The sequence below is a fragment of the Pongo abelii genome, chromosome 3 (genome assembly GCF_028885655.2).
Source record: "Pongo abelii isolate AG06213 chromosome 3, NHGRI_mPonAbe1-v2.0_pri, whole genome shotgun sequence".
NCBI lineage: Eukaryota > Metazoa > Chordata > Mammalia > Primates > Hominidae > Pongo > Pongo abelii.
The window spans coordinates 94,593,982-94,621,506 of NC_071988.2; the positions used below are offsets into that span (position 1 = coordinate 94,593,982).

Consider the following 27,525-nt stretch of genomic DNA (forward strand, 5'->3'; position numbering starts at 1 on the left):
TCTGACCTAGCTTCTGACTTTTTTAAATGACAGAAATTGTGAGGCCACAGTAAAATCCACTCACAAATTTCTTACATCCCGCAGAATACAAGAGAACGCATATGTTCTTATTCTTTTTTAGGAACATCAAAAATAAGAACATTTCTCTAAATAAAACAGAGCTTGTTTAGAAATAGTCTGTCTTCTGGGAAGTGGCATGACTTGCTTAAGAATAATAAATAATAATTCTGGTTTTTATTCTATATATTTTCTATGATAAGAATATATATTGACAATTCTCTCTCTATCTCTCTTTCCCTGTGTGTGTGTGTGTGTGTGTGTGTGTGTGTGTGTGTGTGTGTGTGTGTCTTAGTCTTTTCAAGCCGTCAAAACAAAATACCATAGCCTGGGTGACTTAAACAACAGAATTTATTTTCTCATAGTTCTGGAGGCTGGAAAGTTTATGATCAAGATTCTGGCAAAGTTTAGTTTCTGGTGAGGGCTCTATTCCAGGCCTATAGTTGACCACCTTCTTGCTATGTCCTCATATGGCAGAGAAAGCAAGCAAGCTCTTTGACATTATAGGGGTAGCAATCTCATCACGAGGTTCCTGCTCTCATGATCTCATCGAACCCTAATTACCTCCTAAAGACTCCATCTCCAAGTGTCATCACATTGGGGGTTAGGACTTCAACATATGAATTTGCTAAGGGGAAGCGAGAGACACGAACATCTAGTCCATAACAGACAGTGAAATCTCTTGACTAAGTAAGGAATTTTTTCAGAAACTTCTATAACAATGAGCCATCACTGAACCTTGTGAAATGCTATAGTTTAAATGCATGTGTTGCTCCAAAATTTACAAGTCGGAACATAATATCCAGTGTGATAGCAGTAAGAGATGGAGCCTTTTGGGACGTAATTAGTCCACCCTCATGGTTGGATTAATGCTCTTATAAAAGAAGCTGAAGGGTGCCCTAGTGCCCTTTTGGCATTCCCTTTCTTCTGCCTTGTGGGGACACCTAGATGAGAAACAGTCCTCACCAGACACAGAACCTGTTGGTGCCTTAATCTTGGACTTCCTGGTCTCTGAAACTGTGAGAAATACATTTCTGTTGTTTTCAACTTACCCAGTTTCAAGTGTTTTGTTATGGTATCACAAATGATCGAATGGACCAAGACATTAAGAAAAGGGAGTATTTGTATTCAGCAATGATGCCAATGATGGCAGATGGCCATGGACACCCTTTGTTATTTCTCATACCCTGTCATGGCTATAGAAGCTGGGAAGAGAAGGAGTCCATATGAAAAAGTCATTACAAAAAAAGATTTAGGAAGTATTATTTTCTGTTCAAATTATTGTTCTAGGAGATGCTTTAAAAGTGTTTTTCTCTCAAGCAGTTGACAGTCTATTTGAGCACGTGGACCAGTTCTGCTGTTTTAAGGAGCTATGCCCAGCCTAGCATAGGCAACCAACTTACAGAATAAGAAATGCTGTTAATGTAACACAGATTTTTGTAAAATGTATTTTCAGTTGGCCCTTGACTTACTTTGCTCTATCTCTGCATGACCGATATTGATGTCTTAGTTCACCTTGCTGACCTGGAGGCACTTCTATCCTTTTAAGTTTATCAGGCAAGATCGGTTGCCTAATCTGACTGACTCCTTTGAGTTTGTTCCCGTGTGGGAGGGAGAAAAAAATGTATTTTTTTTCCCTTTACAAACTAGGGACAAGTTCCCTTTGATAAAGTGAAATGGTCTTCTTTTTTAAGCAAATACTTTTTTATTTATAAGTATAATAGCTTTTGGGGGGCAGTAAATGGGAAAGGTGAAGTCTCGTACTCTAGAGCATGATTCAGATAGATAGGCTCAAATTAAACAAAGGGAGGGATAGTTTGTTCTGCCTAAAAACAGTAATAGGAGGGGAATATAGAAGCTGGGTCTGGATGGGAAGACATTAAGAAAGGAGAGGGAGAGAGAGCAAGCAAGAAGGAGGTCGGTCAGGGCTCTACAAGAAGAGAGTCAGGCAGTATTGATACGAGTGGAAGAGATCTTTTTATGTTTTATGCCTGGTTCCTTGATACAAACTTGTGGTGGGGGATTTTTGAAAAAGTGTTTGGGGACTATCTGACTTGGGGTTTAGGGCAGGGAAGAAACAGCATGTAAAGGAGAAAAGACAGAGTATTTGGTAAAGAGAATTTAACAGCAAGAGGAAATAAGGACCAATGATGCAAAGGATAAACGCAGTCCTTACTCCCCTATCACTGAATTCTCAGAAATATGGGGGTAGGGGTGGTGGTGGTAATTCTGTTTTCTCCCCATAGGTGAGATAAGCATTGGGTTAAATGTCTTTCTCTCTCTCCCTCTCGTTTCTTAAGAATTAAGGGACAGACTATGGGCTGGAGGACTTTGAGGATGTCCATCTCATGACACTTGGGCTATATCTGTTCTATGGGGCTTATTTTAAGCTTGGCAACTTGCAACAGGGTTCACTGACTTTTTCCCAAGGCCCTAAGTACTGTCCTCTTTTCAGATCTGTTTTGGGGCCTCTGGGTCTTGAATGTCTGAGAAAATATAAATATAAACATTTCAATAATGTTCTGTGGTGAGATGAGTATGAGAGGTATGTCATTCATTTGTATCAATGAATGAATGAGGACAATTAGTGTATAAATCCTTAGTACAACTAAGGGTAGGGATGGGACCATTCAATTTCTATTTATAAAGATACTTATTTCTATTTATTTATGCTTGTGATAAATGTTTTCTTCGGGACCACAGGAATCACAAAGATGAGTCTTTGAATTTAAGAAGTTAATGGTCCAGGAATAATTACATAGCTTACAAATGACTATGATATACCATCAAACAAGAGGTTCCATGAGAAAATAATCTGAAAGGTTTAATAAGTTGTCAAAGGTGAGAGGGCTCTTCTCTAGCTAGAGACTAATCAGAAATACATTCATGGATAATTATTTGAATAGACCTTAAGGGTTGGGTACATTTTTTTCAAGCATTGATGGAGAAGGAGAGTGGAGATTTGAAAACATTTTCAACTAACCAACAACCCAATCCAACAAACAAAAAATGAAAAGGATCTCAGAAACAGTGAGGTAAGAGAAGGAATTTTCTCACAACCTACACGTATAACTCAACTGTTCTGAAGAAGAATATATCTAATATTTAACACTAACATCATGCTAATAATGATAATAATTACTGTCATTTTTTAATGTCTGTAAGTACCAGGCATTTAGAAGATATTATTCCATTTATATATCAAAATAAACTTCAGGGGATAGATCATTTTCATGACATATGAGAAAAATTAAAAATCAGATTGAATTATTTGCCTGTCATATAGCTAATAATTGACCATAAGACAATTAGATTTAAATCAGTTTTGAATCTTTCTAATACCAAAGTTCAGTTTACTGTTCTATGTTGCTTCTGAGTGGTTTCACAGACTTATGAAAAAGTAAACGGCATCAGAATTACATCAATGCAAAAGCATTGCTGTGAACTCTGTACTTAGGACTAAACTTTGAGCAATAACACATATAGATTGAGGATTGTTTGCTGTTAGTATACAAACTCTGGTTCAAAGCTCCTCTTTATTGCTTGTCTTGGAAAATTTGCTGTTCTTCATGGTTTCTCTTTTCACTACTATCTATTTTTCTCAACCACTCACATGACTACAATAACTGTCTGCTCCTCTTTATTGCTTGTCTTGGAAAATTTGCTGTTCTTCATGGTTTCTCTTTTCACTACTATCTATTTTTCTCAACCACTCACATGACTACAATAACTGTCTGCAAGCTTATGATTCCCAAATGTCTATCTCTAGCCTCAATCTTGTTCCAGAAGATCAAAAGTAGTATTCAAGTGCACATCAACCCCTCCACTTGGAGGGCTTAAAGACGTTTCAACATACAAACCAGGGAGTTTTGCCTGGAATGTTTCCTAAAATGTGTCCTGTAGCACATAGGGTCCTCTTGTTCCTTAAAATCTAATTACATTTAGCCCAGTGCTCATCCCACCTATGGGGAGATGAGAGTGAAAAGGGAGCCTGATTAATAATTACACTAAGTCAATAGGCATAGAGCCAGGACTGTTTGGGTAAACTGGTCACTTTATCTTAAACTCAATATATCCAAAACTGAACATGTACTTAGTTACTAAGTCTTTGACTTTATCTCATTCATACCACTCAGCTTTATCCAGGCCACTTATTTGACAGTATTATTGCGAAAACTTCCTAACTGGTCTCCTTATCATAGTCTTATCCCCTTTTGAAACAAAAGAGACAGTTTCAAAATACAAACATGATTTTTATTAGCTCCCTTTTGTTGTCTATAATAGCCCCAGAAGGAGGTATAACTCCATTTAAAAAGTCTTTGAGATGCGGCCCTTGCCAACTTTGCCAGGAATTCCCAATATCTAGTATTTTCTACTATTAAACTTTGTGCCTCTTCAAAACTGCATTTTCTCTCATTCCCTAAGTGTGCGTTGTTTTCCCTTACCGGTTGGTTTTTCCACTGCCTTTTACGTTTCCTGGAACACTATACCCTCCCTCTTTATTTGGCCCACCTCTAATTTTCTTTCGGATCTCCACGAAGATGTTACTTCCTCCAGGAAGCCTTACCTGACCCCTCCAAAGATGTCAGGAGTTCCTCTTTTCATTCTACTAATCACAGCATCCATCACATCATGTTGTGATTACTGATACAATTGTCTGTTTCTCTGATTAGGCAGTAAGCTCAACAAGAGCTACATGATGCCTGTCTCTTGTTGCTGATTATTCCCATCCAAAAACAGTGCCTGGAATGCAGACTTAACATTTTGTTGAACGAATAAATAAAACTCCATCTATTGAGTGCTACTTTGTGCAAGACACGGTTCTGAGGCATTTATATTTATTGATTTATTTAATTCTCATTTAACCACGAAGGAGGTACTATCACTATCCTTATTTTATAGTTGATAAAGATAAAGCCCAGAGAAATGAATTAACTCACCCAAAGTCATGTAGCTAAGTGACAGGGCAAAAATTCAAACCTGTTCCCCAACTTTACGTGATTAACACTGTGCTATACTGCCTCTCTGATCATATGGCATGGAATGGCAGACATCTGCTCAGTAAGGCAGAATATGGAAGGAGATTGGAGGATGACACAAAACCAGCATAATATCAGAGGAAAAGTCCGAATAGGACCTGGACTGATAGAAAAGTTGTTACTCCTGGTGTAGTCGCATCGACATCTTGATGAACTGGTGGCTGACACGACATACATTGGCTTGATGTGTACATATTATTTGTAGTTATGTGTGTATTTATATATATATATTTGTAATATTGAAATAATCATAATTTAGTAAAGGCCTACCATTTGCCAAGCATTTTTACATTTGTCCCCTCCAGTCTTTTGATGAGATGATCAGATTGGATGACTTGGCCTTGAAGATTATATATCTATATCTATATCTATATCTATATCTATATCTATATCAGAAAACCTGAAATATGTTTTGTAAAGTTATAAAGATTTCAGACTTTATAGAATCTGGGATTTGCCAAATGTAACCCCTTTCTCTACATTAAACCCATATTGGAACAAATACATTTATTATTAATTCATCAAATGTTGCTGAGTCCTGACTATGAACCACACACTGTGAAAGACTTTGGGATATTTTGCCCATGCTTGGGCAAGCTTATATAGTTTGCTTCATAAAACTCTATTTCAGTTCTTCATAACTAATACTTCATGACTATTGCTTTTCAGGTGTTCCTTCATAACAAATACTTTGGCTTTCATATATTTGAGTGAAGTCCCCCTTGAGAAAGAGTAGAAGAACTACACTTTGTAAATACTATCCTGGAATCTAAACGGATAAACAAGGATGCTGCTACGTCTTCCTGGAGAGTACGTGAGCAAGGCCTGTTTTGTTAACATGTTCCTTAGGAGACAAAACCTAGGAGAGACACACATAGCAGAAAATGAACAAAAACTAACAAATGAATGGGAATTGTACTCGATTAGCATTGAAGACCTTGTTTATACTATGATAAATGTTTGTATTTGCTGGAAGTGCTACTGATGGTAAACCCTTTTTGTTTAAATGTGTGCCCTAGTAGCTTGCAGTGTGATCTATTTTTTAAGTACTGTACTTAGACTTAGCTTATTTAAAAATTTTATGTTTAAAACTGCATACTGCTCTTTCATTGAAGAAGTTTTGAGAGAGAGATAGAATTAAATTCACTTATCTCACCATCTAGAGAAACCCAATGTTAAAACTTTGTTGTCCATTATTTCTGTCTTTTATTCAACACTGTTTTTAGAGTGTGGGAGGAGTACAGAGGAGGTACAATGATACACAAATGAGGCCACTCTCCATATATTGTTTTGTCCTGTTTTTCAGTTAACAATATATTATAAGCATATTTCCATTTCATTAAATATTCTTCCACAAAGTTATTTTGATGGCTGTATATCACCCTGCTTTATGAATGTACCATATTAATTTATTTCCTGGTGTGGGTTATTTGATTTTATAATCTTACCTTTAGAATAATGAAACACCTGTGAAGCTTTAGAAAATACTGGTGCCTGGGTCTCAGCTCCACAGATCTGATTTGACTGGTCTGGGTTACAGACTAGGCATTGGGAATTCAGAAAGTTCCCTCAGCGATTCTAACGTGTAGCCAAGATTGGGAACCCTCATAGGCAGGGATGATAGGAGGTGAACCACTCTTAGCATCCATCGTTTAGTATTAACATCATCATCTTGAGTTGCTAAGTGAATGATGCAGCTGACCCACTTCATAAAGACACATGTGCAAATAAAATTATTATAGGACTTGGTTTATTAGGGCTTGTGCTCTAAGTTTTCTATGTTAAGCCATACATCGCATACTAAATACTTTAAAATGTACCTTATTGACATACATATTAAGTGAAAAGTGTTTCTGAGCTAAACAATGACAACATAATTATCAAGCAATGATAATTTGAAATGAATTTATTATTCTGCAACTTAGGGACAAGTCATCTCTGAATTTTCTGTAGTTTGAGAAAATTTGTTATATTTGCAAAATGAAGAGTCTGAATTGGTCAGACAATGTCTTGTGTGCCTGGCATATGATAGGCCTCTAATAGTTTTAAAGAATTAATGTATTTAGATGAATTGCATACCAAATCTGGTTTCTTTTCTTTATGGCTTCATTAACTTAATTTGAGAGGAATTAATTATTCTGCAACTTAGGGACAAGTCATCTCTTTGAACATTCTGTAGTTTGAGGAGAATATTTGTTATATTTGCAAAATAAAATAAGTTTGCAAGTTTTTTTTCTGCCCCAAAGAGGTCTGTGTCCTTGAACATAAAATACAAATAACCGCTATGCTGTTAATTATTGGCAAATGTCCCATTTTCAACCTAAGGAAATACCATAAAGTAACAGATATACCAACAAAAGGTTACTAGTTAACAGGCATTGCCTGAAAAGAGTATAAAAGAATTTCAGCACGATTTTCCATATTCTGCTTCCACCACTGCCAATAACAAAATAACTAGCAACCATGAAGTGGGTGGAATCAATTTTTTTAATTTTCCTACTAAATCTTACTGAATCCAGAACACTACATAGAAATGAATATGGAATAGGTGAGATATTTTGTGTTTTTCTTGTCTTTTCTCTCTATAAAAATTTTTTAAATTATAAAATTTGCATTAATTAATTTGTCTTGATTTATTTTTTATATTTATTATTCCACATGGAGAAAAAATATTTAACTGATGCATATATTTAAATGAAAGATAAACTTGTAACTTTGCAAGAGGTTTACAAAATTATAGCAGTGTTTAATGGATGAATGGTTTGTATGTTTCACGTTGAATTAATTTTTACACATTTATTTAATTGGTATGCATATTAACTTTGAAAAATTATATATATATACACATATGTACATATATGTGAATAGAAATAAAATTTTGTATGTAAAGAAGCCAGAAGTATGCTCCTTCACATAAACTCCCTCAGACTAGTAAAATAGGTAAAATCTTTATTTTTAATACAGAAAAATGGGTCATTATTTGATGGTCTGAAGAAGAAACATTGTGACTGGGATATGAATGGCAAACTGTAGTATAACTATGTTCAAAAGAATGCCTGAAATATATTTTTAACCATTTGACTTTCAGGACAATTACAGCACTACAGTACAGGGAAAAACCAAACAACTGGAAGACAAAATCTGGATTTTAGTGATAGGTCTACTATAAATTATGCTTGTTAACTTCATTCCTTAGTTTCCTAGTTTACTCAAGTATAAAATTAAGATGCTTAGGTTATCCCTAATGTTCTTTCAGTTCTGAAACTGTACAGTTCTAACTGAAGTACAAACATTCGTATGTAACAATGATTACTTTCCTGGTTGCAGTTGAAAACACGTTTCATAAAGTTTATTTTGCTTTCCAGCTTCCATATTGGATTCTTACCAATGTGCTGCAGAGATAAATTTAACCGACCTGTAAGTTTTGCTTATATAAATGTACTTTAAATGTGTAAAGCAAGGATAAGTAAATACTTAAATAAAATTGGGTACCCCGTGAGTTCTTAAAAGCACAAAAACAATTTGGACAATTTGAAGAAAGGTTACTCATACTGAATATCAAGTTGATGTTGGTTAAACTGTTGACTGATGTCTTCGACATTAACCTTTCGATTCCTTGAAATCCCATGAGTCAAATCAAATCAGATTTTAGAAACTGAAGATTAGTGTCAGATCAGTGACAGCCATATACTAATTCAGGAATTTTTCTCATGAGTACCAACAGGGTGATATTATAATGTTTTCTTTTCTGTATACTATTTAAATCTTAGCAGCAAACCATAGGTGATAAAATATTCTATTTTCTGTTATTTGTGGAGCGTATGTTAGTCTCTTGGATGTCTTTCCATTCCACATTTTTAAAATTTCTACCAAAGAATTTAAAGTAGTGTGTTGCTGTTACTCCTTGCACATCCAAATCTGCATAAGGATAGCTTTGAGTCAATCCATGAGCACTGTAGTCTTGGGTTTTAGACCTTGATCATACTGGGAATAGACACTGTTAGAGGTCTGTCTAATTACCAATTGTTTTTTGCTTAAATTTAAAAGTAACCATAAAGAATACAGGTACCCTCGATTATGGGTACATTACAGTAGATGGACGGTCACAGAAGGAGAAACCACTCTTATGGGAAATCCACTTATTTTAGCCTTTAACATCTATATGTATATTTATGGCAAAAGAAAACAACAAAAACACTAAAGTTTCTTCTCGGATGACCTAGAAGCTAATTTTACATAATTTTACAAATCAAATGTCGAAACAGATTACAACATAAATAGAAAACAAAACAAACAAACGAATAACTATACTTGAGAAAAATAAGCTTGCTACAGGTCTGTTCCTTAAGGATTCACACGTATTTTTGTTTCAGGGCTACCATATTTTTTGCCCAGTTTGTTCAAGAAGCCACTTACAAGGAAGTAAGCAAAATGGTGAAAGATGCATTGACTGCAATTGAGAAACCCACTGGAGATGAACAGTCTGCAGGGTGTTTAGAAAACCAGGTGAGTGAATAATTTAAAAAAAGCATTGTGATATTTGACAAAAATTTAGCATGCTGAAGAGAAGACACAAAAATAGTGAAAAATGCATTTAAATGTTTGAAGAGCTATTGTATGAAAGAGGGATAAGATTCATTCTGAATTGCTAAAGAGGGCAGAAGAGAACAATAGGTAGCTATTATAAAGAGACCATATAAATATGATGACTAAGAGCTAAGTTTCTGAAATAAGATTATCTTGATGACTATGGGCATATTAACCTTTTTGAGCTTCAGTATTCTTATCTATAAAATAAAGGATGATAATAGCTCCCACTTCAGAGTTAGCATGGCAATTGATATAACAGTAATAGTAGCTAACTTTTATTATACACACAATGTGACTGGCATTATTCTAGGGAGCATAATGTGTATATTGATAATAAAAGTATTTTACGACATAGGGGATAGATAGCACTGACGAATCAGAATGGTTGTCCAGTGAGTCAAGAGATGCTGGCTGGGGCTTCTGGGCAGGATATCAGCTTTGCTTACCTATATTTATTTATTAAACATTTAAAATAATCCTTGAAGACAGATGCTAATCTTCCAATTGAGGAAGCTGAGGCGCAGAGAATTTAAGTAACGTTCTTAAGGGAACCACCAAATGGCAGAGCCGAGATTTGAACTAGACCATCTGGCTTAAAATTGACAGTCTTAGTAGCTTCATTACACTATAATTATAGTGAATGTAAGATGCATAGCACATCGTTAGGGTTGCCAGGTTTAGCAAACAACAACAAAACATAATACCCGGTTCAATCTGAATTTTAGATAAACACTAAATACTTTTCTTAGTATAAGGATATTTCAATGTAGAAGCTCAACAAATAATATTTATTGTTATTTATTTTATCTCAACATAGAAACAAACTTTATAATGATTAGAACTCTCCAATTATAAAACAACATGCCCAGAGAATACTCTGTTATGGTGGGGTTAATTAGGTGGCTGAAAGACAATGTACCTGGAATATCATAGAAGAGATGCCCTTTTAAGGATATAGTTTAAGTACTTTCCAACTTTGAAATTTATGAACTGACAAAAATTTCTGTTTTCCATCTCTATTTTTGTCTTGTTCTGATAATCTTTTCAAAATGTGTATAAAAAACACAGAATACATTATCTATTGCAACTTTGCAACCAATTAGAGGTTCAAGGTAATGTTACAGATCACTGATTTATTCTTGTAAATTCAAAGGTATGTCTTTTAAATGAGGATTGGGAATTAGAAATCTTATGTAAGCTTTCCAAGATTCTCTAAATATTACTGTAGCAGCTATAAAAGCTACATAAAAGTTCCCTCAGATGCATGGAACACATGTATTCCTCAGATGCTTTCTGTGGAATATTGGTGCTGTCATCTGAGTTTGGTAAGAGTAAGTCACAGAGGAGGAAGCACATACATTTTAAAACATTTTAGCTAAATATGTAATTATGACCAAGAAAAGTGTTTTTTAAAAAAATCATTATTTCATTTCAAAATCATTTTTATTTATAATTGAAAATAATATGCAGTTTTTTATTGTCTTGTAAGGATGGCATGTAAAATGAACATTTATGTCTGAGATGTGGTATGTCTGTGTGTGTGTGTATATATATGTATGCATATACCATAATATATACATATGTATTTGCAATTCCAAAAGTTACATCTTTAATGAGAATCATGAAAATATTATTTTGCTCAGTTTCTTTTTTTATTTAAATTTAAATTTAAAGTTCTGGTGTACATGGGCAGGATGCGCAGGTTTGTTACATAGGTAAACATGTGGCATGGTGGTTTGCTGCACCTACCAACCTATCACCTGGGTATTAAGCCCAGCATGCATTACCTATTTTTCCTAATGCTCTCCCTCCCTGCACTCCACTCCCTGACAGGCCCCAGTGTGTGCTGTTTCCCTCCCTGTGTCCATGAAACGTGGTTTATAGATTTATAAAAGCTTATATATCCTAGTCCAAATTTTTGATAACACAAAAAGGAAAAATAAAATAATTCAAAATTGGGAAAGAGAAACAAGAGATTGCATGGCTTTTTTCCTTTTATTGTTTGGACATTAAAGTTTCATTTTCCATAAGGCAGCAAAAAAATCTATTTCATCAGGCTGAAACAAAATACATTAGAATTTGTATGGAAAATTTTTCAGAATCTATAGTTCTGATTTTAGACATTAGAAAATGTTTCATGTGTCTTGTAGATTTTTAAAGCAAAGTTAGTTGTCTTTCACCAAACATAACATATTTCTTATAGCTACCTGCCTTTCTGGAAGAACTTTGCCATGAGAAAGAAATTTTGGAAAAGTACGGACTTTCAGACTGCTGCAGCCAAAGTGAAGAGGGAAGACATAACTGTTTTCTTGCACACAAAAAGCCCACTCCAGCGTCCATCCCACTTTTCCAAGTTCCAGAACCTGTCACGAGTTGTGAAGCATATGAAGAAGACAGGGAGACATTCATGAACAAGTAAGGATCCAGTTTAAAGGTAGATGCAAACCTCAGAAACACAGCAATGGCAAGCCTAATTTAGTATTTTTGCAATGTACTCATGTGCTCCCAGTAAGAGGTATAATGTTTCTTTGGTGTTGTGTCTGCTGAGGTCCCAGGCAAGATAATTAGGAGAGCAACATTCAGTGTAACTTTGTTTCCATAGCACGCTAGATGTAGGGCAGACCACAGGACAAACCTATTAGAGGTTCCATTAGTCCCTTGAGAGATATACACCTTTTTTTTTTCTTTTTACCCATTCTACTCTCGATTTTACCTTGTTCAAGAATATATTAGTATTGCACAAAACTGGTGCTTTCCAGAGCCATATATTGGTGTTTTGTGTTCACCAAATTGCCTAGAAATAAAAGTTAGAGATCCAAGCATGGTCAAGCATGGTCAAGATACACACACATGGCAAAGGTTTACTGAACACTTAGGATGTTGTGGAAACATGTCTGCTTGCACAGAGGATCAGATTAACACTCACAAACAAACTTTGAAGCCTCCTTCTCCTCTTCCTCTTCATTCTTCTTCTTTCCCCCATTTTGTTGATAGGAAATTGAAAGTTGGAAGGCTAAAACAACTGGCTAAGGGCACACAGCTAGTACATTTGATCCCAAGTTCTCTGTTGGAGAAGCCTGTATGTAACTTTTCAGCACTTCTGCCTTCCATGTTACTTCCTAAACCAGATAAACAGAGAGATTGCCCTTAGAACATCTCTGCTATGGTGACTATCCAGGTGCATAACACCATTCTGCACTGACAAGGGATAAAATGTCCATCTTTCTGTTGCACTTAGCAGAAGTCTGGCTTTGCTGATCCCTGAAACATATCTGAGTAGGCTTATTGAAAAGGACCTTTTAATAAGAATCATGGTTAGCATGTCTGCCTATTTTCTTCTCATAATAGAATCTGGTACCATCTGTCAGATATTTTTTCCCCCCAGGATCTTTAGTGAGGAAAATTTTGACAACATGTGGAAAAAATATGATGATTTTCCCCTAAGAAACACAGTAAAGACAAAGTCAAATGCATTTTGTTGTTATTGTTATTTGAATCTTTAAATAAATCCCAGAGTCCAGTTCCAAGCAGTAGTAGTCCTATTTTTAGGTGTTTATAAATCTTCTAGCTCTATTTTATTTCACAGATTCATTTATGAGATAGCAAGAAGGCATCCCTTCCTGTATGCACCTACAATTCTTCTTTGGGCTGCTCGCTATGACAAAATAATTCCATCTTGCTGCAAAGCTGAAAATGCAGTTGAATGCTTCCAAACAAAGGTATCATATTTGCGTGGATATCTGAACCAATACTGTAGTCTGACTATGACTCATTAAAACAAAACAAAGTTAAAAATGAAAACGTGCTTAATGTGGAGAGTATCATTTTTGGAATAGAGGAATAGTTCAGCAGTCTGATATTCTTCCTGTGAACAAAACTGGATTTGCTGGTTTTTATTATCTGTTCATTAAGTCAACAATAATTTTATGATTAAGGAAGTGAGTTTGATGGGATAAAGAAGGAAAGACAGAGAGAAAGAGAGAAAGAGAAAGAGAGGGTGCTATAAATGGGAAGGAGTAAGTGAAAGAAAACGGAGAAAAGGAGGAGCAGAGGAGAGAGAAAAAATGAAGAATAACTATGATAAATGCTTTATACTCACTGTTTTTTTAAACGTTAGAACAAATTTGAGGTGTAAGTATTTTTGTCCTTTAACAAACCAGGAAAGAGGTTTAGAGAAGAAAATATTTTTTTAGGTTTAGAGAGGTAGAATAATATCCACCATTAACTACTTGCTACCAGCAGTCCTATAACAAAAATTTCCTAAGAACTGTGACTACTCTCAGAGTCAAGCTGTGATACAATTGTATTTTTTGTAACTGAGAAGACATTTAAGAAATTAGGAGGCTTCAATTTGTCTTTAAGCTGTTTAAAAGTACAGTTGTTCATTTATGATCCCCAGTATAAAAGTTATGTTTTTGTTTCAAGCTATTTTGAGTAAATTTGTCTGGCGCAGATGCGTATAAACTAACCTAAAGGAATAAATGAGTCAATAATATTCTGCAATAATGTATGACATTTATAATTTTTAATAAAAAACATATTTTATGGAATTTCATTTTACCTATACTTGTTGTTTTTCTAAATATTAGAGCTAGTAAAGAAAATGTTAGTATATGCTTTCATGACATCTTGTTTCCTCTACATCTAGGAAGCAACAGTTACAAAAGAATTAAGAGAAAGCAGCTTGTTAAATCAACATGCATGTGCAGTAATGAAAAATTTTGGGACCCGAACTTTCCAAGCCATGTAAGTTCAAGCTCTATCTAGGGAAGAGGGTGAGAGCTATAGAACTACCGTTGTGCAATTTGGGTTCATTTTTCTAATTGTTGCTGTTTTAGAGAATGAAGACCACTTTGTGACCCCTTTGATGAGGGCTAACGGGATTAGAACCATGAACTCTTAGGATCAGAAGGAAGCTAACGGATAAGTCAGTTTAACACTTACTAAAGCCTAGCTGAGATAATACATAGAAAAGACTTTTAAAATGTATGATATTTACCTGTTCTTTAAGACACTTAAGTTCTGGTCTGCCATCAAATTATACCTCATCACTAGACTATATTTTTCTAGCTCTTCTACAAAATAAGTCAGCTTTCACTGACTATCATTTAAAACTTTTGCCTTAACAAGAAATTCTTTACATTAATTGTGTTTCTTAATCTTCTGTAAGGCTCTTTATAGCATTTATTGCTTCCCATAAAAATATTCCCTTGAGGAAATAATATTAGAATCTAGTGTCAGGAGAAAAGAACATTTTAAATTACATAACTTACTTAAAGTACTCGTCAACTCTTTTATGATGAAACATTTCTAGTATATGAAAATATCTGAGCTGCTAATCAAATAGTAGTAAGTATATATATTCAGAGTTTATTTGATTGCTGTTTGGTTAAATAACACGTTAAAACATATTGTAGACAATGGAAATCTAGAATGAAGTTTTTAGTAATGGTATTAGTTCTAAAGACTGAAATTTCTTCTTGTAAGAAGTCAGATTTATGCCTTAACTACCCTCCAACTCAATTAGAAATTGAAAGATTAATTTATGACCTACTTTTAAAAAATTTTTCTTAGTAATAAAACAGAAATTGAGATAGTATTATAATAACCTTATCGTTTGCTATCCATAAGTGAAAGCTAAGTGGTCTAAATTTATAGAGAAGATCCATCTTTATCAGAAGCAGGAGTAACACTATTTTCTCTAGGAGCAGTGGTTTTACAAAGACAACTCTTAAAATTTAATGAAATATGCAGAGGAGACCAGAATTTTTATTTCTTACTTCTTTTTTGGCCACTTTACTCTCTTGGCACACTGGTATGCCTGAAATGTTTAATCTGCTCCACTTTCTTGTCCCATTTCATTGATTTGCACATACGCCTCCTTTCCTGGATTCTCAGAAGTATTTTTTACCCCAGTAAAAAATGGTTCTCATTTCCATGAAAATTTTCCGTTTCTGAATCGTTTATCCTTTTAAAGTTTTATGTCCACTCAATACAAATGCTCAGCATCAGGGTTGAATGGCAAAAATAATGTACCTTTACTTCTTAAGACATGTTTTAGGAAAAGAGAAATTACTTCTAAACCATTTGTGGGACCAGCTCACAATTTACAGAGCTACCACCTTGAAAGACACAGCTGGAATCAAGCCTTAAAACATGTTTCCTTTTCTTTTTAAACAAGGGAATTTCAGTTGTTTCTCTTTGAAACTTCTACTGTAGTAATACTCTATAAATTCTATTTTATTTTGACAGATAACCAAGAAATTAATTTCTAATTTCTTTTTTTCCCTAGAACTGTTACTAAACTGAGTCAGAAGTTTACCAAAGTTAATTTTACTGAAATCCAGAAATTAGTCCTGGATGTGGCCCACGTACATGAGCACTGTTGCAGAGGAGACGTGCTGGATTGTCTGCAGGATGGGGTGAAGAGTCTCGCTTCTTAAAAAAGATGACTTTCACTCCCTTTTCTTTCTTTTTGTCTCATTCTAAAAGGGAGAAGGTTGTTTGACTTGAATTGGTTACAGAGTATGTAAACTAGGTGACTCCTTAAATTTGCAGACTTCTTGGTAGTAAAACTTAAACCATCTTTTGTTGATCCTGGCTTTCACTTTAGCTATACCCCTTTTTGTGAAACCAAGGCCCATCTATTTCTTACTTCTAAAAAAACCATGGGAACTTCTCAGAAGGCTTCTACATAGTTACTTGGAGGACGGGAGGAAACTAAGTTTTAATGTATTTATTTTTTCATTCATTTATTCTTTCATTTGACAAATAAATATATATTAAATACTTTCTATCTGCTAGCACTATGACAGACACTTGTTGTAAAAGCATAGGCTGACCTTGAGGAATTCACAGTCTGATAGGAGAGATAAGACAGTGACCTCCTTGGAGTTAGGGACTGCCTTGGTTTACTGTTATCTCCATAGCACAATGCCTGGCACATGGAAGGCACTCTATAATAGTTTGTTAAATGAATGAATACAATAAAAATAGCACAAGAAACTGTCCTACAAGGTAAAAAGTTAGCCATGCCAAAGAGAAGTGTGAATAAAGGGGTCTCGGAGAATTAGAAAACAAAATTTAAAAAACCCAGCAACAATTTCTTGAGTGTGCTGTAGTCAGTGGTGACTTAAGCAGTGTGGCATTGGCTTATTTTGGCTAACCCTAGACTTCCTAGATATTACAAGAGAGGACCGTTGACCCTCAGATTACTCTCTCTCTATGGGCCCCATGACACACCAAAGAGATTAAAATCCAAGGAGCTTAAAAATTACTGCTCTTAAGTACTCAAATGGCTTGATAACCAGCACTGGACTATGGTTTCTAGAAGGCTGAAAGTGAAGATGAAATGCTCATTTCAGCCCACTCCGATGGCAATTCAGCTGAGATGCTTGAAGTCAGCAAGAAGCCGAGGCTGCAGGGGAGGCCTGAGAGTGACAGTCCCTGAGGAGCTGGGGAACAAGTGGGAGGAGGCAGCCTGACAGGCGACTGTACTACTTTACTTGTTTTTCTTCTGGAAGTATCGCATACTAGGAAAACCAACAAGAAATATTTTGTTTTTCTTTGAGCTCAGTTTTCCCATTTTGAACTGACAATTTTACTGTTTCTCATTGTCATTTTTAAAAAGTTAGTTTTTTCAATTTTTGGAGCTCATAACCACCGTTTTCCTTTAAAGTGGAAACATTAATTTCAGTATGATATGTAAGTTGGATTTTGACAGCTGAATAATGGGTTCTAATTGTCTTTGCTGAGAATGTACAGAATTTTCAGTCCCATGACAAGTACATGTAAGCTCTGCCTTTCTCTGGCCACTTAGGTGCATTGCCATTTTATTATCTATAGACTGCCCTCTGAAGGTCATAGTCAGTCGCTGCAGTATATTCTGATAAAGATGATTATCATTCTTATGGAATTTCTCATGGAGCAGAAAGTTTGCTCTCCATGTTATGACATCAGTTGCAAGTGTTGTTTAGTGGCAAGTTTGAATGCTAATAGAAATATATATAGCAACATGCATCCTATTTTATTTGAGTACATTTCCCTCTTATTTGTAAAGGTTTTTAATTAAAATAACATAGGGTTTAACTTACAACTATGGAAAGAAGAATTGAACAAACAGGTAAGTGGAAAGGAATGAGAAGAGGCAAAAGTGAGGAGAAAGCACTAAAATGGGAGACAAGTTAAAATGTCTTCTTTCTTCTTCTTTCCTTCCTCCTTCCCCCATCCCTACTTCGCTTTCCCCTTCCTTCTTTCCTGGCCTTTTTTCCTTCTTTCTTTGTTCCCTTCTCCCTCCCTCCCTTCCCTTTCTTCCTTTTTCTAAAGCTGGCTTTGAGATCCTTTATTAAAGAATAAATCTTTAAAACTTATACTTTATTTTCCCTGTTGCAGGAAAAAATTATGTCCTACATATGTTCTCAACAAGACACTCTGTCAAACAAAATAACAGAATGCTGCAAACTGACCACACTGGAACGTGGTCAATGTATAATTCATGCAGAAAATGATGAAAAACCTGAAGGTCTATCTCCAAATCTAAGCAGGTTTTTAGGAGACAGAGATTTTAACCAATTTTCTTCAGGGGAAAAAAATATCTTCTTGGCAAGGTAACACACTCTGTAAATGTATGTTCATACAAGTAAAAATGATTATGTGGCTGACAGATTTGCGTTGTTGAAATGGAGAGTGATGATTACAGTTTTTGAGTTCAATATGTGAGGATATTTGGCTAGAATGTTCTGAGCCAAAATAGATTTCAGTAGATAACCAGGGAATAAGTAATGGGATTTGGTGTATAACGGTGAAGCGTTCACCACTGTGACTCATTAAGTGCTTTGCTTATGAAGCTGAATTTTATTTCACATCAATTTCTCTGGAATCAGAAGCATTGTCATCCTGTAAAGATTACTCACATCAAGGCCGCCACTGAACTCTCAAGTAGGATATGGATATTTTTGTAATAAGAAGAGTTCATGATTAAGAATGAACTCTTGCTACGCATGTTAAAAAAAAAAAAAACTTTTCTCCAAGAGATAACACAATAGATAATGCTAGATAGAAGAGCTTTTATAGGAACAGCTTATTGACTATGTATTAAATACATGCTTTATATTTTTTAAGAAAATCAAAACATGTTTAGAGACATTTGCAGTACAGTAGTTTGTTTTAATACAATTGATAGGTCATGTTCTCACTCTATTTGCCTTTAAGGGAAGAAAGCAATCAAGTTCATACGTTTTCCTTCATTGTATAGTATGTAACTGTGGACACTATTAGAGGAGGGATTTGTGCAGCACTTAGGACATTATACTTGATAATTTCCAAGGGTCTTTCTAGATTTAAAAGTCTGATTCTAACATAGTAATAAAAATAATGGCCCAATTTTCTCTTTACTATTGCCTGAAGATATTACTCTATTATTGCATTAAAATTAAACAGTCACACATTGTTTGCACTGCTAAATAAAATTATGTAAGCTAGAATAAAGTTCAGATTTAAGAGACACATAGTGACAACTTATTGGTGACAGAACTAATCCTATAATCTGGGAATACAGTTAGTAAAGTCAAGAATTACCTTTAAGTTTACACATCCATGCACATCTAAATCTAATTGTTTAATAGAAGCAGTTCTTCAGTTGCAAAGGTTCTTTGCAGTAGAATTTTCTCAGCCAGGAATGATCTTCCCCCAGATACTTGCATGGCTTCTTTCACTCAGCTGATCTCTGTTCTGATATCAGCTGCCTAGAGAGAATTTTCTTGACCACACACAAAGTTACTGGCCTCTCCACCTTGGGTATCATCCTTTTTTCTCTTTTTCATCTTTATTTATTTTCATTGATTCATCGCTAACTGAAATGAGATGGCCTATTTCTTGTTTATTTGTTCTGCCTCCCTATAATGTGTGCTTTTCAGAGGGCAGGTATTTATTTTACACATCACTGAATCCATTCTGCTTAAAGCAATGCTAGCAAAGAGTAAACACTGGAAAAATATTTGTTGAATAAATGAATATAAAGTCCATAATTGAAAAGTCAAATAGAGAGATGCAGGAGAAGACAAAAAGCCATTTTACAGGACAATTTGAAGGATCACGGTCTGTATTAACAGTTTTGCCATTCATATAATTCAAATCATATTTGATTTTCAGGTTTATTTATTTGAATTTAACTTCTACCTGCCATATTATATAGGAATAACTGGAGAAGTGATGGCTCCTTTTGTCTCTTAGTTCCAATAACTTGAAATATTTTTCTCCACATATTTCAGTTTTGTTCATGAATATTCAAGAAGACATCCTCAGCTGGCTGTCTCAGTAATTCTAAGAGTTGCTAAAGGATACCAGGAGTTATTGGAGAAGTGTTTCCAGACTGAAAACCCTCTTGAATGCCAAGATAAAGGAGTAAGTTGCTCTAGAATTTTAGGGGAGTATGAAAAACTGGATTGATATAATCTGTTAAAAATGCTGCTGTTTGAAAGCCTCTAGTTGTTAAATAGTTGTTAGCCAGTTATATCTATTAATTAGTTGTCTAGATATTAAGCTGTTATTAACTAGCAGTCAGCAGCTAGTGGCTTGCTTTAGAAATAAAAATGTTAATCGTTTCTCGGCCTTTTGGCTAAGATCAAGTGTAGAAATAAAAATGTTAACCAAAAGTTCTTTGATCCACAAATAAAGGTAGTATTCATTATTCATTTTTGGATAACTTCAGAAAGGCAAGAATTTGGTACAGAAAGAACTGTAACCATTTATCCAAAGATTGAGTTTTGCCATTAAATGATTTTGTGATTCATAAAGTGTTAAACTTAATCTCCCCAAAATCCATTTTCTTTAATTATCAAAATTTACACTTTACCATATTTAATATTAAAAAATCTCTGGTTTCATAATAGTATATAATATTGATCAATTTTATACACAAAGTTATGCATCCAAGAAGAGAAAAATGTATATGTAATAATTCTTTGTTTTCAGGAAGAAGAATTACAGAAATACATCCAGGAGAGCCAAGCATTGGCAAAGCGAAGCTGCGGCCTCTTCCAGAAACTAGGAGAATATTACTTACAAAATGCGTATGTTTTTGTAAACAGTATTTTTAGTGAATTAAAATTATTAACAGACAAGGGAAATATAAATTCAAATTAGCAACTTCATAGCTACTCTAATTTCAGTTCCTATTTCAGATTAGAAGTCAGTGTAATCTGACTACCCAATATTCTGGAAGAGAATGTAGCCTTCCCCATTCTCCTCCTTTGGAAGCAACAAGAATGACCTGTGAGGTCTGATCTGTGGTATTGGCTTTAAGTTCCCCATACTGTGCAAATTTTTGCAGTAAAGATATCCATTCTGCCATAGTCTGTCCTAGTTAAAGCACCAAAAGATCACAGTTAAAATCAATGAAGCTCCGAGGTTGAGAATACAAGTCAGCCTTCTGCCTGGAGTTTGCTTTTTCATTGTGATATGCTTCTATAATAGGAGTACAGGGAGTGGTTGTAAGAGTAAATGCCTCTCAAAAGTTGGTTCAAATACCATGTAGATGAAACAAACGAGCTGACCTCATGTCTTCTGGCATGAGAGAAAAGAGTCTGTGGGAAGAAGCAAGGTGGCTAAAAACTCATGAATGACTCAGCAGGACTTAGTTAAAAAATGCTTCTTTCAGGTTTCTCGTTGCTTACACAAAGAAAGCCCCCCAGCTGACTTCATCGGAGCTGATGGCCATCACCAGAAAAATGGCAGCCACAGCAGCCACTTGTTGCCAACTCAGTGAGGACAAACTATTGGCCTGTGGCGAGGGAGCGGTGAGTGTCTGCTTGGTTTAGTCCCATCTCATTTCTGCCCTGTTTGACTTGAAACAGCCTCATAATTCCCCTCTAGGGAAGATGGTAAAAACCAATGTAGAGACGGCCTTAGGAGGCTTGTTTGATTAGTCACGGTTGGAGGGGTGTGAGAACCCAGCTCTGGATGGCTGGCATATGGCCATGCTTCCTGTTCCTCCAGGGTGGCTGGTAGAAGTGCAGCCAGTTTAGTCAACAACATCTGAGCCAACTTTATATATTGGAAAGACAGAATGACCAATATGTAACTCATAATTCATAACTTAATTCATAATTCATAACTTCAACTCATAATTTCTGCTTTTTCATATACTTACTTTGATGTTTTAAAAAAGCTTTATCTTCGATTGATTAAAATTAGTCATGCTATTTTAGCCAAAATTAGTCATGCTATTTTAGCCATACTTATATTTTCACCTTTTGTACTATAATATTATTATTATGACATCAGGAATAATTTGTTCCCTTTCGCAGAGTATATGGTACAGCACAGGATAAGTATTATGTTCTGAATAGTAAAATGACTTTCGAGTCAGTAATGCCAATATTCTTTACTTCCTAATGTCACTAGTGTCATACATAAGATTACAGGATGAATTAAAAATATTTTTCCTATAAAGTCATAATTGCAAACAAAATTGTCTAACTATTTTATCCCTTTTCCTCTTTTTCATAATGGAGAATTATTTGCTGTTAATCTTCATGTCGTAAAATTTTTCCCCAAAGGTTAAGAGTAAAAGGAGAGCTCTTGTGATTAAACGTTACCTCAATTGTTTGTTGAATTCCCCATGTTGGGAGGCTGCAGGGATGCAGGATGGTGTAATGGTTCAGGAGTGTATGTTCTGGAGGCCACCAGCCAACAACTGCATTCTACTTTCGCTATTCTTTAGTTGTATCACAGTGGGAAAGCAACTTATGTCATTAAGCTTGAGTTTTTCATCTGACATTTGAGAATACAGATTATACCACCCTCATATGACAACTGTTTTAAACAAGATAATCTGCATAATTCACACAGCACTAGTCTGATAGATAAAGTGCAAACGAAACATATTATTTCTTATTACAAGTTATTACTAGGTGATTAAGAAATATCTCCAAAGTAGGCAAGGTAGCAAGATTCTACATTAGGAAAGTCTTAAAAACCCACAAAATAGGTCCTATTTCTTTTCAATTAGGATGATATATTAGCTGCAAGTGTATACATGTGTATATGTATGTAAATAAAGGGGGTAAGTTTGTGCTATTCTTACCTTCAGATAGTGATTATCAAAAGGAAAATGGAAAGTTCAACTAAATACACATGGGAAACATAAAGGCAGAGACATTTTTGTCCTTTAGAAGTGTGTATGTAACTGGAAGCATGTTTCAAATAGCTGACACAAATAGCTAAATGACTATCCTCAACATCACATATGGACCATCTGCTACTACATGCTAAGGCTTAGCCCAAACAAATGGGTAAATGCTGGAATTTACAATATAGTGTCACATGATCCTACATAGCAAATTTTCCTGTAATATTAATTATAAATTGCTGGACATTAGAAATTATTGCAGCAGTTTTCTGAAAAACTGAACCAACTTTTTGACTAATGCCCAATCTCCTTGCTTTTTTTTCTCATTCTCCTAACCAGGCTGACATTATTATTGGACACTTATGTATCAGACATGAAACGACTCCAGTAAACCCTGGTGTTGGCCAGTGCTGCACTTCTTCATATGCCAACAGGAGGCCATGCTTCAGCAGTTTGGTGGTGGATGAAACATATGTCCCTCCTGCATTCTCTGATGACAAGTTCATTTTCCATAAGGATCTGTGCCAAGCTCAGGGTGTAGCGCTGCAAACGATGAAGCAAGAGTAAGAAACTGTTACTTGCTAGCATGGAAAAGAATGACAACCCCAAAGAGTAACTGAGACTTCTACCTCACTCACCTAACACTATTGGGCTCACTAACAGAGCATTACTCCCAAAGCACTTAAAATGCCTTTGAAAATAGTTTTGTCTCAGTGTCTTCACAGTCTCATTTGGGAAGCAGGTCTAGAAAAATTGACGAGGGTGGACAATTTCCTGTTTGTAAAAATAATCTCTGTTGTAACTATTATTGTGATATGTATTTGGGGGTTGAGGAAAAGTGGGCAATCTATTCTGAGGAATTAGAGTGTATCTTTGCAGCAAATTTGGGTACTTCCATTCCAAGCACAGGAAACACATCATTGAATCTTTTTTTACACTATTTACACTTTGAAGAGAATAACCATCTTACTTAATTCAACCATGCAGTTTGGGTGTTAAGAAATGACATGTACATTTCAGTTCATTGTAGGAGCTCTTTTGTAATGGTGATGGTCATGCAAGTCAATGGAGCTTATGTTCTTCAAACTCCCATGCATTTTAATCCTCACTTGTTTTGTAAATAGTCTTCCTTCATTGGAAAACCCATTCTTCTCTTTTTTCCTCTATCACAGTCTGAGGTATGTTTCAAGGTATGATAGGAATGTTGCCTCTTTTGGCAAGCTTTTCCTATTGCTCTGGTCTACTTTCTATTGCTCTGGTCTAAGTCCAACATGAAAGGCTTGCTAAATGAGTAGTGCAGGCAATTAGTGCTGCCAGTGCCCAGATAAGGAGTGTGATAACTGGATGGGCAGGATTCGGAGATCTGGATCTTTGAGTGTGGATAAGACGCAGTTAAGAAGAGAGGACAGGAAAGGATATTCCTGGGGGATGGGAGGAGATTGCCTTCCACTACACGTAAGTATGGTCAAGTATGAAATAGTGTTTCATCCATAACCTGCACAACTCCAGGCTGGTGGAACACGGCATGTTTTCAGCCTCAGTCTTTCTACTGAAAGTACTAGACAAGGTGTGTGTGGTCAGTCTGGTGACAGGTTGATGGAGTAAGGGTTTAGTCTCTGAAAATTCTCTACTAGGAAGGCTGTAGAAAAATAGCATTGCATAACAGACTTCTCTTGTATTTTGTTTTGTTTTAAATCACAGATTTCTCATTAACCTTGTGAAGCAAAAGCCACAAATAACAGAGGAACAACTTGAGGCTGTCATTGCAGATTTCTCAGGCCTGTTGGAGAAATGCTGCCAAGGCCAGGAACAGGAAGTCTGCTTTGCTGAAGAGGTACATGCAGCTCATTTCATACTCAAAATACTTGCTATGGAATTTTCTGTAGTGGATAATGAAAGGAAGACCCTACAAATTTATAACTTTAAAATATTTTCAGAGAGATTTAAATTTCATTGAGAAACAGACTGAAGGATTTTATGAGATTTAAAAAATAATCACATTTTCTTACCTAATATTAGGAAGAATTATAATATTAAAATACATTAATAGAATTAGTAATTTTAATTTATTTCCTAGTAGAGAGACCCATAAAGTGAATGTATAAATAATTGATGGTAATTTAGATAGTTTCTGGCCTAAAATTGATCAATTCAGCTAAATGGATAAAGGATTTAATAGCAAATTAATTATGCAAACAGAATATTAGGAGAATATTTGTAGAAAATGTTTTTGAGCTCATTTAGAAGCTTGCTTTTGTACATCAGCAGAGTAGTACTTAGGAGTTATTTTAATTACATAGTAATTTTAGCTGGATAATTAGCTAGATTTTTTTTAACTGGGGAATTCTACTTAACATTTAAAAAAATTACCTTTTTTCGGCTTTATTGAGGCGTGATTGACAAATACAAATTATATATGTTTAGGGTGTACATGTGATGTTTTGATATATTTATACATTGTGAAATGATTATCACAATCAAGATAATTGACTAAATTTTACAAATCTTTAGTTTGTATTGCTACATATATTTGAATATAGCAACACTATACTTTAAAAAGATATTCTATAACTTAGCCTTTTTGTCAGTTTTACGTTTCTCACCATGTAAAATCCAAAGACAGATATATTTAGAAATGTAGAGTTTTTCTATAAATAATATAATTAGATGCATTTGAGTGTGTGCACTTATCAGTATATGTGTGTGTTTTTGGTGGGATCAGGTGGAGTGGGACATAGATAACCAAATTAGATAAAACTGGTAAAACAGATTTGATATGAAACATTTCTGAAAAACATGACACAAGAAGATTAATGTTCTCTAATCTGAGAAAACATTTATTTAGATATAGAGAACAGGAACAAATAGTAGCAGTGCTTTATCTGCAAACCTTTTAATTTCTAATAACTTGTAATTTGTAGAGGAAGGGGAAAGATTGAGTGAGAATAGGCATAGATTTGGAGATTGTTATAGAAAAAAACTGTTGATATGAATGAATATTGTTTTCTCCCTGGCTTTTATTATCCTAGATTGTTGGCATCAGAGATGTATTTCTTCATTTTTAACTTAGTTAATCTACAAACCTATGAATTCACCCCGGATTGTAGAGTGTTAACTGTACAATTGGTATAATAATCCATTTCTTTATCTGATTATGTTTATTATTAATTTTCAGGGACAAAAACTGATTTCAAAAACTCGTGCTGCTTTGGGAGTTTAAATTACTTCAGGTAACAAAACATTCAGACAAGCCTGAATGCAATGTTGTTTCTCCGGAAATATCAATCCATAATGAGATAGATCATGAAGAGTGCCATTAATTCTCTTAAAAATAAATGGAATTCAAAAAAAAGTTTATTTTATAAACACTTGAACAAAATTATACTCACAACGTTAAATTAGTGGCTCAACTATGAAAATCCTTTTTGATTATTTAAAAGGCTTCAACAAATGCTATTAGAAGACTTTCCCATGTATCCAATGTTACTCTGATATAAAATAATAGAACCAGTTACTTACTGCATCTATTAGTTTAATTAGTATTTAATATATTTTTGCTCATATTGCAGGGGAAGAGAAGACAAAACGAGTCTTTCATTTGGTGTGAACTTTTCTCTTTAATTTTAACTGATTTAACATTTTTTGTGAATTAATGAAATGATAAAGACTTTTATGTGAGATTTCCTTATCATAGAAATAAAATATCTCCAAAAGTTTCCTTTTCCGAGTTTGCTTATTTATGAAAAGTTATGGATAATTTCTTTAGTTTTGTATACCATTGTCTGAAGCAGATTCTGTTAAAATAGCATGAAGTATTGGTTATTATAGGATATTAAAGCCATCCAAGGATGGATTTACAGCACTAGATCACTTGGTGAACTGAAAAATGTTCCCAAGTTAAACACTACTTGATGCTGCCAGGGCATTTGGTTCATTAAATGACCATCACTGAAGTATTCTAACAGATAATCTGGAGATGAGAAAAGAAATTTTTATTCTTCTATGGGATCTAGGAAAATTTAACATCTACTTTTTTTCTCAATCTTCTTCAGTTCTCTATTCACAGACATTTTAAAACATAAGAATATTACAGTTTTGATTGAATATAATTAATATTTTCATCAATTAAATTTTTATTCCACAAATGTTTACTAAGCCCTCACTGAGTACCAGGCCCCTATGCTGGGTACAGTCACTGTTCTCCAGTTGCTTCAGTAGAGAAGGAAGCAAAACAATAACAATGCCTCAGATTATGACCACAAGGAGTTGGTAACAAATTGTTGCGGGAACCAAAGGGTGGGTGACATCAGTTCTGACTGGAGAAGGTGCCATAAATGTTTAAGAAGAGTCTTAGGAAATGAATGAGCATTCATCAGTTCAAGTAAAAGAGAAGGCCATTTTATGAGACAGGAAAACATGGTCAGAGGTACTGGGTATGACAAAGCATGATGAACAGTTTTAGAGGAGTACAGGGTAGGTAGGAAGGGTAGAGATGTAGAATGCCAGGCAGGATGTGGAAGCTATGAAGGGCTAATCCAGACTCTCATGGCTCTATTCTAAAGAAGTTAGACGATATCTTATGAGTAATAGAGGACCAAAGTGATAGCTAAGGAGAGGTATGCTATTAATAATTAGCTTTTAGGAAGATAATCCATGAGATATGGAGCATGGGCAATGGGGCAGGGAAAAGGGTAGAGGGGGCAAAGTCAG

The 27,525-nt window shown here is 34.9% G+C and overlaps 1 protein-coding gene across 1 annotated transcript; it reads left to right on the forward strand.

Annotated features, from left to right (window-relative positions):
* The first annotated feature begins 7,517 nt into the window (after nucleotides 1–7,517).
* AFP (alpha fetoprotein) lies at nucleotides 7,518–26,929 on the forward strand. Its single transcript, XM_002814854.6, has 15 exons — nucleotides 7,518–7,644; nucleotides 8,462–8,513; nucleotides 9,470–9,602; nucleotides 11,890–12,101; nucleotides 13,273–13,405; nucleotides 14,335–14,432; nucleotides 15,979–16,108; nucleotides 18,078–18,292; nucleotides 19,955–20,087; nucleotides 20,658–20,755; nucleotides 21,343–21,481; nucleotides 23,155–23,378; nucleotides 24,517–24,649; nucleotides 25,991–26,045; nucleotides 26,385–26,929. Exons 1-14 carry the CDS (start codon nucleotides 7,560–7,562, stop codon nucleotides 26,033–26,035), a joined length of 1,830 nt encoding a protein of 609 aa, XP_002814900.1. The 5' UTR covers nucleotides 7,518–7,559; the 3' UTR covers nucleotides 26,036–26,045; nucleotides 26,385–26,929.
* Nucleotides 26,930–27,525: the final 596 nt, after the last annotated feature.

Excerpts from the sequence above, each read along its gene's own strand:
- AFP (XM_002814854.6), top strand. The coding sequence starts at position 7,560 with ATGAAGTGGGTGGAATCAATTTTTTTAATTTTCCTACTAAATCTTACT. Across the intron at positions 14,433-15,978 it reads ACCCGAACTTTCCAAGCCAT|AACTGTTACTAAACTGAGTC; the intron begins GTAAGTTCAAGC and ends TTTTTTCCCTAG. Across the intron at positions 18,293-19,954 it reads AAAAATATCTTCTTGGCAAG|TTTTGTTCATGAATATTCAA; the intron begins GTAACACACTCT and ends CACATATTTCAG.